The sequence below is a fragment of the Balaenoptera musculus genome, chromosome 3, assembly GCF_009873245.2.
Source record: "Balaenoptera musculus isolate JJ_BM4_2016_0621 chromosome 3, mBalMus1.pri.v3, whole genome shotgun sequence".
In the NCBI taxonomy this organism is placed as follows: Eukaryota; Metazoa; Chordata; class Mammalia; order Artiodactyla; family Balaenopteridae; genus Balaenoptera; species Balaenoptera musculus.
This window is the reverse complement of record NC_045787.1, coordinates 170,862,243-170,873,975: the sequence shown is the minus strand read 5'-3', so window position 1 is coordinate 170,873,975 and position 11,733 is coordinate 170,862,243. Positions and strand designations below refer to the sequence as shown.

At 59.8% G+C, this 11,733-nt stretch overlaps 1 protein-coding gene and 1 non-coding gene across 5 annotated transcripts; one reads left to right on the top strand and one right to left on the bottom strand.

The window, feature by feature from the left end:
* The first annotated feature begins 172 nt into the window (after positions 1 to 172).
* LOC118893756 lies at positions 173 to 279 on the top strand. Its single transcript, XR_005019596.1, has one exon. It is a non-coding gene; the product is annotated as a U6 spliceosomal RNA (small nuclear RNA).
* Positions 280 to 2,055: 1,776 nt separating this feature from the next.
* On the bottom strand, positions 2,056 to 11,137 carry R3HDM4 (R3H domain containing 4). Of its 4 annotated transcripts, none has more exons than XM_036848872.1 (9): positions 10,994 to 11,121; positions 7,690 to 7,848; positions 6,240 to 6,394; positions 5,723 to 5,847; positions 5,184 to 5,307; positions 4,904 to 4,989; positions 4,350 to 4,435; positions 4,216 to 4,271; positions 2,056 to 3,062 (listed from the first exon to the last, which is right to left on the bottom strand). In XM_036848872.1, the coding sequence occupies exons 2-9, from the start codon at positions 7,701 to 7,703 to the stop codon at positions 2,959 to 2,961; spliced, it is 750 nt and encodes a 249-aa protein (XP_036704767.1). In that variant the 5' UTR covers positions 7,704 to 7,848; positions 10,994 to 11,121; the 3' UTR covers positions 2,056 to 2,958. The 4 variants fall into 4 exon arrangements, with proteins under 4 accessions (XP_036704767.1, XP_036704766.1, XP_036704764.1 ...); XM_036848871.1 differs by lacking the exon at positions 10,994 to 11,121 and adding an exon at positions 8,191 to 8,727; XM_036848869.1 differs by lacking the exon at positions 7,690 to 7,848 and having other exon boundaries at positions 10,994 to 11,137.
* Between the last annotated feature and the right edge of the window lie 596 nt (positions 11,138 to 11,733).

The following is an 11,733-nucleotide window of genomic DNA, read 5'->3' as shown; positions in this document are numbered from 1 at the left end:
CAAAAAACACTTTCTCAATTTCAGTGAATGACCCCATTTGTTTAAGGTATTGTTGCACTAATATCATAAAAGAAGAGACGAATTGCTGAATCGGTTTTTAATGGAGTTCGCCCTTAGTGTAAAAGAGTATATCCTGTGCACTCTAAATAGCCCTGGGGTCAAACGTTATACCGTGCTCGCTTCGGCAGCACATATACTAAAATTGGAACGATACAGAGAAGATTAGCATGGCCCCTGCGCAAGGATGACACGCAAATTCGTGAAGCTTTCCATATTTTGCCGTTTTCCTTTGGTATCCGCGGTGTTAATAACTGGGTTCTGTGAGCGACTTAACGCATCGAGGGTCTCTCTGGATTCCACCCCCATCCGCAATTCCTCCTGCAAAAGTTGGCTCTATTGGTGTCGGACTCTCCCCCAGTTTGAAAAGTCTTTTCCAGAAAGATCTCCTAGGATTGCAGGGAAGAGTGTACCGGGGGATAGGCACCGCCTGGGCAAAGGTCGGGGGGCCGGGCTCTCTGGGGGCCCGGCTGGAGTAGCGGAGTGGGGAAAAAACCCACGCACCAGCCAGGGGCCAGGACAGGACGGAGTTCACCTGAACGGTTCTGGAGACAGGCTGTGGACTCCCCCAGAGACCCGACACCCGCGCCCGGAGCCCCAGCCCGTCCTATGGGCGCCGGCAATTCGGTCCCCTTCACAGGTGGGAGCCTCCAAGCGGGTTACTCAAGTATCTCCTTGTGTCCTCCGTACGAGCCCTTGGGATTTCCGTTATTTAACATCTATGTGTAGAACTTTTTAAATGCCTGTTAAAACGGAAGACAGCACACCCAGCACCCAGATCTTGGTTTCTAAAACGGTGCCCCAGGGAAAGGAACCAGGCTCCTTGGCGAAACGGCTGGTTCTAGGACGAAGCAGGAATATGCAGAGGAGCCCTGTGCACCTTGTAGCGGCAGAAAGTAAGGAGGGTGCTGGAGGGTGCTCGAATAAATAAAACCCCGCAACTATGGGAGTGCCTCAGTGACACACAGGAGCCACTGAAAGGGCTCCCAGCAGCCGAATCTGGAACAACCTGAGGAATAAAATTAAGGAATATTGGATTATAACCCAAACTAGAAAGTAAATGCCCACGCGTCCGTACTGATATAAATGGTTAAATAAACAAATACACAGGGGAAGAGACAAATCTCCCCTGTAGAATTTCCAGTAATCAACATAGATACTCCGCCTTCAGAGAGGTGGAGGAGATCAGGGGTGAGGTCAGTAGAGAGGAGCCCCGTGGGCAGCAGGGACCCCTGATGTGGCCGGGTGAGAAGGGAACTTCCCTCAGCGCGATCACAGGAGAACAGCAGATAATCCAGCCTGGGGGATCCTGCAGGATGCACAGCCGTTCCCAGACACACACAGAAGGAAGACATGGGAAGGAGGCCACGTGAAGATGGAGACAGAGGCTGGAGGGATGCAGCCACAAGCCAGGGGAGGCCGGAGCCCCTAGAAGCTGGAAGAGGCAGGGAGGACACTCCCCTGGAGCCTCTAGAGGGAGTATGGCCCTGCCACACCTTGATCTTGCATTTCTGGCCTCCAGAACCAGGCGACAATAAACGCCTGTGGTTTTAAGCTGCAGTGTGGTGTATTTTGTTCAGCCACCCAGGAAGCTCACACAAGTGACTTTTTTTTTTGGCCATGCCACGGGGCACGTGGGATCTTACTTCCCCAACCAGGGATCGAACCCGCAGCCCTGCAGTGGAAGTGCAGCGTCTTAACCACTGGACCACCTCCAGGGAAGTCCCACAAGTGACCTTTTCGGAGGTCACACAGCTGGGAGGTGGCAGAGCTGGGGTTTGAGCCTGGGCACCTGGGAGGGGACCAGCCAGGGCAGCAGAGCCAAGGGCCGGGCCACTCCTAGCAGAGTCTCCCCACACACCTGCCTCCACGGGGGGTGTCACTCAGAACCAAGCTTCATCCCCTGAGGCCTGCAACCCTCAATGACCAGGACACAAGGGCATCGTGAGTGCCCATCGTGCCCCCAGCCCTGCCCCAAAGGAAAACCCCACAGCAGCAGACCAGAGCACCAGAAATTTATTGAACGCTCCACTTTTCCCAAAGCACAACTAGCCACACACACGGGGGTGCAGGGCAGGGGTGCAGCCTCCAGCCCTGCTTCCTGTGCCAGGCCGGGGTGACCAGCACGAGGACACCCCAGAGCCAGGCTGGGGGCAGGGGCAAGGGGACATGGAGAGAGGAACAGGACAGTCTGAGGGTGGAGGCTTCTGGCTGGAAGTCCCAGATCCTCAGTATGAAGGGAGCGGGGTGTGTAGAGCAGACGGGGCCCTAACAGCCACCAAAGGGGAGCGGGGAGAGCAACACACATTCCAAAAAGAGGGTGACACCAGCCTTTAAGACGCAGCTTCCATCCTGGGTTGCGGGGCACACACATGCACACGCGCACGCGCACACACACACAAAACGTAATGCTCCCAGGGCAAGGGGACCCTCCACCCAAGCCAAAACTGGGAGAGGGTCAAGCAGGGACTGGAATGAAGCCCCCTAATTTATCACTTGGGGCGAGTTTTTGGGTTTTTTTCTCAAAAGGGAAATTTAAAAATCTACAACAAATCACACCAAATTCATTAAAAATGATAAAAACCCAGCCTCTCCCTCCTTGCTTAAGCTTCACACGGGGCCAAAAACGCTGACCCAGGAAGGGACAGGGAAGTGACCAGGCCGGGTGTCTCCTCCCGAGTCTAAGCCCCGGGGTGGGAGTAGAGCGGATTGTGCTCGTGCGGGGCAGCCCAGCCGCCAGCTTTAACCCGGAAAGCTGGGCGGGGAAGGGGTGGGGTGCGGGAGCCACCCCAAGGGGGAGAGCACGTTTCCAAAGGAAAATTCTAAAAATAATAAAGATATTTTAGCGACGGTACGGGAGGTCTTGGCACTGGGGAGGCGGGGCCGGGGGCAGGGCCGCCATCAGCTACGCTGCTCCAGGTACGCGGACAGGAGCAGCCCCGGAGGCAGGAAGTCCAGGTGCCGATTGCTGACCTTCATCTGCCGCTTGCCCTCCAGGTCACCACCTGCCGGGGGACAGGCAAGACACGGAGGAAGGCGAGGGTTGTGGCACACAGGAGCCCAGCCCTCGGCCTGTCCTGCCCCAGGTCCCCACGAGCTGGGCTGCCCCGACCTCCCAGGTCCCAGGCCAGGCGCTGAGAGCAGCTCGAGCTGTTCCTTCCTCTCCCATTACTTATCCCGTGTCCTACGGGCACAGAGACGCACGCACCACCGAGACACACTGGCCCGAGGCCAGGGGGACTGAACGAGGGTCCCGCCCTGACCCTTGGTCTCCCACCTCCATCCCTGCCCTCAGAGGGAATCACCTAGGCCCCCGGTGGCCCAGGCCCCACCAACCTCCCTTCACCCACCTCCCGTCACCCCAAAACCTGAACCATAGCCATACACAACCCAAGCTGGGCCCACCTCCCAGCCTCTGGCCCGGCGGCTCCCTCTCCCCTGCTCCCCATCTTGCCAGGCCCCGCCTCCTACGTTCAGGCCACGGTTCCACAACCGCAGAGAGGCACCCCCAGCGCAGCCCCTCCATCCCGAGTCAGTGGGAACAAAAGCAAGTGTGGGGGCTGCATCTCCCTCCCAGGCAGCCTGAGAGGAACCATCCTGGTGTTGCCATGGAAACTGTCTCCTCAGCAACTCCAGGCAGGAGGCAGAGAGACGGGCGTGGAGAGAGAGGACCCGATGGGATGCCGAGGGCCAGCAAGGGTCTGCGAGGACCCTCCGTGGGGGGGACTGTGTCCCAAGATCACTTCCATCGTAAAAGGGGCACACAGGCCCCCTGGAGGAGGGACTTGCCAGAAGTCACATGTGTGGCACAGTGGAGGGTGGCTATAGCTAAACGCGAACTCTGCAGACATCGGGGTCCCCTCATCTCATCTCGGGGTCCCTGGAGGCCCAGCTTCATCAGACCCACACAGGCCCCTCTCTCCCCAGCCCTGAAGATGCAGATGGAGGGGTGTCTGTGTGCACAGCGTCATCCATCGTGGGGCCAGAGGTACAGGTGCTTCTGATGAACTAAGGCAGCATCGCACTGCCGCCTGTGTTCACGCTGTCCCTCCTCTTCCAAAGCCTGCCACCGGGTAAGCAGACCCCGGGGAAGCCCAGCCTTGGTTTCCCCCAGACTGAATCAGCCAACTGGGGTCCCAGGGGCCGCCAGGCACTTACTGGCTGAGATGAGGTCCATGTACTGGCAGATGGCGTGAAGCAGGAGCCTCTCAAAGCTGCAGGGAATGGATGCTGAGTGGCCAGAGCCAGACGCCGGGGGAGCTCACCGCGCCCACCCCCACCCACCCAGTCACCTGTTGTCCAGCATGGCCGTGTACACGGCCTGGGGGGACACAGAGAAGAACCTCAGCAGCCGCTCCTCCCAGGTCTCCAGCGTTTCCTGCAGGAGAGACAGGCCCAGGGGTCAGGCCGACTGTGGCACCCTAGCCAAGATGTCCAGGCCCCCCACATCCATGACAGCCTCTGGAGCCCGAAGCCCTGGGTCCAAATGTGGCCTCTGATTCACTACATGAGGCTACTTAACCGTTTCCAAGGATACCAGGCACTCAGACACATCCACACCTTTGAATCTCTGAGTCTTTGGCCTGGTGAACTCCTACACATCCTTCAATACCCACCTTCATTGCCCCTGTCCCTCCCACCCTCAAGGAGAACCCTTGCCCAGCCCTGGGTCCTGCACTCGGATCTCACTAGTCTGTATCCTGCCCTGTCTGCTCCATCACACCACGTTCACTGGGTTACTGGTCTCCCCTCACTCCGCCCCTGATTGAGAAGCTGAGAAAAAGGGCCTTCAAAAAAGACCAGGCAAGTGGAAAGAGACAAGGCCAAGGCCGGGCCTGGTACTCACCATGGGAATACGGCTCCGCTTGAGAACGGCTCGTAGACGCCGGCTGATACGCTGGAAGCACTCGCGGGGCGTGTAGGCCGGGTCCTCTGCAAGAGTCCATGCAGTGGGGCAGAGATGGGAGTGAGCCGCAGGCCCCGCCCACACACCAGGCTCCTCCCACCTGCCCGGCCCCACCCACACACCGGGCTCCTCCCCACCTGCCCCGGCCCCGCCCCCCCACACCAGGCCGGGCCCCCCATCATACCTCTGCCCCACACCCCCAACCCCGACCCAGGCCCACCTCTCCGCCGGTCTTCCCCGCGGGCAGGCCCCCTCCTGCGCGCCTTGCTCTTGCCCTCATTCTCCAGGTAGCGGAGAACCCGCTCCTGCTCCTCCCCAGAGCGGTTCATGAAGTCGTTCCAGACCTGGAAGAGAGGCAGGCAGGCCCTGACTAATGACTGCAAGCCCCCGAGCCTCAGTTTCCGCATTTGGCTAATGCACGTTGGGGGGGCCACAAGTGCACAGAAATACTCCTTGTGCACACATGTGACCACTGGGCCGGCCAGGAGTTCGTGGGGCACTTGCGGACCCACCTGTGTGGGGCGGGGAACCGAAATGAACCAAACGCACCCCCAATCACATCAGTAATTCCAAGTGTGATAAGCAGATGAACCATGGGTGCTGGTAGGTTCTGGGGTGGGTGGGTTTCAGGCCTCTGGAGGGAGACCCGGGGCATTCATCAAAGAACCAGGGAGGGGATGGGTGCTCCTGGCACAGGGTCCATCATAGGCAGTGCCTGGTGGTGGGCGGGGGAACCCAGGGCAGGATACGGGGCCCCACCTCGACATAGGTCTCGTTGCTGCAGGCCTCTGCAAAGATGCTGGGTGCTGCAGGGGGCGCCAGGTCCCCATCCTCCAGGCCAGGTGTGCCTCCGTCTGTCTCCAGCAAGGTCAGGAGGTACTGGGCTAGATGGAAGCAGACGGTCTCTGAGCTGGGGGTTGCATTCGGGCCCCCTCCCCTCGGGCCCCCCCCCCCGCCAGGCTCCATGGGGTCCAGAGGACCATGTTTCCTCCCCCACACCTCTATATTTAGGGCCTTTACTCTCACCAGCCTCCCCTCCTCCACGCTCCAGCTGTCTTTCCCAGAAGGCACAGGAACCGTCTGGCCTCCAGAACTCCTCCTACGTCTCCCAGGCTTGGCTTGTTGAACTCCTACACCTCCTTTAAAGCCCCAGCTCCAATGTCCAGAGCTCCCTCTCGTTTTCCAGCTCAGGGCCAGGCTCAGATAACAGAACATGCACACCATTGCTGTCTGAGGCCTAGGAGCCCCCAGGAGGCGCCCCTCAACCCCTGCTCACTGTTCTCCAGGCGCTGGAGGCTCTTCCGTCCCTTGGCCTTGGGCACGAGGTCTGAGTTCCGCACAGCCTGGTTGATGAAGTGTTGCTTCCGCTTGGAGGCCGAGAGCCTCTTCACCTGGGAGCCAGCTAGAGCGGGCAGGCAGCCCGGAAGGGGCCTGTGGGCCGGGTGTTGGGGGGCAGTCCTCAGGGCCAAGACAGACCAGGACGCCCAGGCACAACCCTACCATCGCCACTCTCTCACAGCCATCCCCTGCTTGGTTTCCCTCCACAATGGGAAGCTCACCCCCTATCACATGTGCAGCCCTTAAAATGTCATTGTGTCTCATCGTCACATCACCCGGGAAGCAGGTACCGTGGAGGACAGGTTAGTAAACCAAGGCTCGGAGAAGGGGAGCCACACATTGGGTGGGAGGCCAAGAAAGCTGCTGCCCACTCCCCCAGGCTTCCAGGTTTGAGCTGCAAGCTGGTGAGGCCCAGAGTCTCCCTCCTCTGGGAGCTTCTCGAGACTTCATTTGATGGAGCATCCCCTCACCCCCAACCCCATGCCTCCAACAGAAGGTAACCCAGAAAACGGCCCCCAGGAGCTACGGTGATGCCCCGGCCCACCTGACTCATGCCCCAGGGGCCCCCTTGCTGGAGGGGGGAGGCGGACAGGGTGGCTCCCCACCCCCACCCCGAGCACTAATCCTGGAGACGGATTAGCGGCCCAGGCAGGCCTCTCGCTGGGGACACGAGGGCCAGGCGGCAGGTGGCCACGCGGGAGGGAGGGGGGGGATACTGAATGGAAACTTCCGGGCAAGAAGCTGCAGGGCGTCCTCCCCGGTCAGCCCCTGACCACAGGCTGAGAGGAGGGTCCCACCCGGCTCAGAAACCCTCACGCTGGGGAGCCAGTGGTGGACTCTGAGCCTAAGAGGGTCTAGGGTGCCAGGATTCCCCCTCCTCACCCTGCGCCTCCACTCCAACCCGCCAGGCAGCCCAGCCTCTGGGCCTCTGCACCAGCTGTGCCCCCGCCTGGTGCCCACACCCCAGGCTCCGAATGGCTCACTCCCATCTCCTTTTGGCCTCTGCTCAAACCTCCTCAGGGGGACCCCGGCCCCTCACTGCTCTGTTCTCCTGATGGCCACACGTTCTACCACCCTGCCCACCACCCACCGTGATCTCCATGAGGGCAGGGTTTGGTGTCCACTGTAGCCCTGCCTGGCATACAGTAGGTGCTCAAAAAAATAACTGCCCAATCAGGTCTCCAGCAAAATCTCACGATTCCAAGACTGAGTAGAACCCAGAGTCCAGAATTCCACCCAAACTTTCCTAGTGTTCAAAGTTCCCAAGACACAAATTAAACAGAAAAGCATGACCCCTGCCCCACAAACAGGCACTAGAAAACGCCATGAAGCCCTAGGACAGTGGGACAAGGTGCCTCAAAGAGGTTAGGATTGAAGCCCACACTCACCAAAATCTATACATATGTAAAGAGTCCCCAGCCTTAAGTTTTTTGCCCCGGCCAGAAAGGCTGTTACATCTTGATCACGAAGCAAATAGGCTGATGAGCCTCAGCCCTGTCTGAGGTCGGAGTGGGGCAGGCTCCATGGATGGCACTTCAGGCAAAAATCTATGAAAAATTATCTGATGGGTAAACTCATGCAGGCACAAGTACCCATCAATAGGAGACACACAACCAGTGGTTAGAATTCGGCGTTTTCACTGCCGGGGCCAGGGTTCAAAGATCCCACAAGCTGCGTAGTGCAGCAAAAAAAAAAAAAAATAGGAGACTAGGAGACACGCAGGCAGGGGTAGAGCCTGGAAGCTCAGCCCTGAGTTTGAATCCCAGCTACGACGGACACTTCACTGTGTGACCTGGAGCCTCAGCTCTTTCTCTGCAAAGTGGGGATAACAATGGCCCCTGCTGGTCTGGGAGGGGGCACTCAGAGCCAAGAGGAACCAGGACACATACCTTTCCCCAAGTTGCCACCTGTTTGGTTTCCTCCTGTGACTGGGAGCTCACCCCCTGGACCACACCATTGATCATAGCCTGGTTAAGCGATCGCCTTCACCATCACCCCAGGAGGCAAGTACTATTGTTCTGATGCCTGTTATACAGATTTGCAAACCGAGGAGCAAAGTCATTACCCCGAGACCCCACAGCTGCAAAGAGGGCAGCTGGGACAGGGCAGGGCAACTCAAGTCAGCACAGAGCCCACAACTCTGAGGCTGGATGCAACCTTCCTGAGGCCCAGGCACCCCCACCCCAAGCTCCAGATTCAGCCGTGGCCTCGCTGTGGCTCCAGGGCCTGTGTCTCCACCCCGCAGCTGGACGGAGGCCAGGACAGTGGCCTGGCAGGGCAGATAACAGGACCACATCCGGGGGGAGCTGTCGGGGAACCTCAGAGCAGGGTGGGACTCAGTGAGAGAGCTTGGGCCCTCAGGACATGGGGCTCCAAGAAATGGGGCTCGCTGTCACCTCGGGACCCGGGGTGGAACCAGGATTCGAACCTGGTCTGAACAGGACCACTCCCCTGAACCATCCAGCCTCCCGCTTCCCTCTGGGGCCACAGTGGTCAGAGGGGCTCAAACTCAGGTCCCGCTGGACCCCTCAGACCACAGCCCACTGGACTAAGATCCAGCTGCTCCCAGACCTGCTCCACCATCACCTGTGGCTCCCCAGCACCCTCAGGACAACGCCCAGCCTCTCCCTGGCCTGGCATTGCAGGTCTGGTGCCTGGTCCCACAGGCCTCCTGGGGCCTCACTACCCTCTCGGATTCCAGCAGATTCCAGGAGGAGCCTGGGGCAGACTGCAGAGCCTGGAGCCACAGAGAGGGCAGGCGGAGGGGGCAGCAGATTTGTAATGAACGCTGGGGAGGAGGTGTGGAGGACAGCATAAACTTGATATAAAATACATCCACATCAGAACATCAACAACCATCTCTCTCTGCCTCATGGCCCCTGCTCCAGGCACAGGGCCCTTTTACTGCATCGCAAACTGATCTGGAACAGTCCGCCTCAGGGCCTTTGCATGTGCTCAGCCTCCTGCCTGAAGAACCCTTTCTCTGGCTCCTTCTGGTCCCAGCTCAAAAGTTACCTCCTGGGAGAAACTGCCCCACCCCGCAACTAGCCCAATCAGCCCCGTTTCCGGCTTCACCGGTTGGCATCAGAAACCAGCTGGTCCTCATACTTGTTTACTCCTGATTCTCACCTCCTTCACTAACCCGCACAATAAGGACAGGGTCCCTCTCGGCCACTCCTGTGTCCCCAGCACCTGGCCCACGGCAGGTGCTCAATAGCTGTTTGTTGAATGAATACCCGAACTTCTGTTTACACACTCACCCGAGGGCCAGTTCATCTGCTTCCCCAGCCACCCAAAGAGACCACTTTACAGATGGGGAAACTGACCGCCCAGACGGGGCACCTGAGGCTTCCTGGACCCAGCAGGCCTTGGGAAATGTCTGCACCGTGGCAGGGGCCAGCGTCCAACAGAGGAGGACAGGCCCAACAGTGGAAACAGCTGCTAAGTCAGGTTGAGTTTGGGGAGGACAGGTTCCTTTGCCTCCCCCAATTCTCCCTGCGGGTTTTGAGATGGGGCCTTTGACACCCACTCCCCTAGACAAACACACCCCCTCTCTGGCACCTGCCCCTCCCCCAGGAACAGGCCAAAGAGGAACCTACTTTCTCTAGCAGGAAACCAAGGAGGGCTCAGAGCGGAGGTGACTCAGGCTTGGGTGGGCAGACAGGAGGAGCAGCAACCCCCCTCCCCCACCCAGGGCATGGAGGTGAGGGGGGATGGGGGCAGGTTGGAGGGACCCACCTGGCAGGTAAATACCCACTTTGAGTGGTTAAGGCCCCTTAAAAGAGGGTAGATAACCACATCTGTAGAGACCAGTACAGCTTCTGGGTAATAATAACAATAAAGTAATAACAAATATAATAATAATAAAGCAATCACAAAATACCAAAATGAGAAAATTATTTTAAAATAATAAAACACCTACAATAGTAAACTATTTAAGATAATTATTAAAGAATGGACACTCCGCTTTGCTGGGCACCTCCAAGTGCAGGGTCACTGACCCCAGCCCCTCAAAGAGAAGGCCGCTGTTATTTCATTTTACAGATGGGGAAACCGAGGCACCGAAGGGGTAACAGCCTGCCCGGGGCCACTCGGACGGGCACACGAAGGAGCAGAAATGAAACCCCAGCAGCCAGGGTGGACCACCTGGGTTTCTGCATCAACACTCGGGTTAGAAAGAGATCTGCGAACCTGGGGGAGGGGGGCATACCCATATGGGGCCGGAGAAAAACAAAGAGCGCGTCCACCGGGAGGTGGGGGGCTCACAACCCCGCCGGGTACACAGGACTGGCTGGGGAGTAAACCCCCGGCTGGGGGACAGGAACAGCCGCAAGTGGGTAACTACCCAGAACACCACCAGCGCGGATTCCGGGTACACCACGCGCAGCGGCACTGCCTCACCCGACGCGGCGCCCAGGACCCCCGAAGCTCGGGGACTTCAGCGCCGGGGGTCCGCACACGCGGACACGGGGGTGCCCCCTGCGCCCCGGCAAAGACCCGGGAGTACGGGGATGGGGTTTCCCCGGGAAACACCCACTGACAACAAAGCCCACCACCACCCCGCTCCACCCGAGTGGGGTACCCCCCAGGGAAGGGGGCGGGGCGGGCCGGGGGCTGCAGCCCGGGAGGGGGTAAGAGGAGGGGGCCCCGGAGCCCGGAAGCGCGCCCCGCCCGCCCGCCGGCCGCGCTCACAGCGTCCGCCGCCCGCCCGGGGCGACCCCCGCCGCCGCCGCCGCCGCCTCCTCCGGGCCGCCCTCCGGGTTCTCCAGCGCGACCATAGCTTGCACGCCGCCGCCGTTGTCGCCGCCGCCCGGCAAGGCCTTCTCGGGGCCGGGCAGGAAGTGACGGGTGCCCGGAGGCGGGGCGGGGCGGAGCCTGGAGGCTGGACGCGCCGGGTGGGGGTCGCGTCCACGTCCCGGCCGGGCCCGAGCTGCGGGCCGGGGACACCCAGCCCCGAGGCACGGACAGGGACACTGAGGCGGGGGCACCCAGCCCCGGGGAAACCGGGGCAGAAGGCCGCGCCTGTCCTGCGCCCAGGCGGGGCTGTGGGCACGGCACCCAGCCCTAGGGGGACAGATGGCGAAATTGAGGCCTGGGGAGGGAGGAAGGAAGCGGACGTCCTTTTCAGAGGCTTGGACAGATGAAATGACCCATGCTACCCCCACCCAGCACCAACAGGGCTTTCCTTCCACCAGACCCCTCCTTGTCCTCCGTAAAGTGCAGCCTCCGGAGTCCTGGCTGGGTGCCGGGTGAAGTCTACTCTTCTCTAAAAATAGGACAAAGCTAACCCCACCTCCTTCTGCCTTTTAGAGTTTATTCATTTAGCAAATGCCCACTCTCCTTGGGATGGGGGCTGTGCTCTCCGGACCCAGCAGTGATCAAACAGAACCTCCCCGCCATGGGCTAGGGAAGAGGAGACCTTTGGAAAGGAG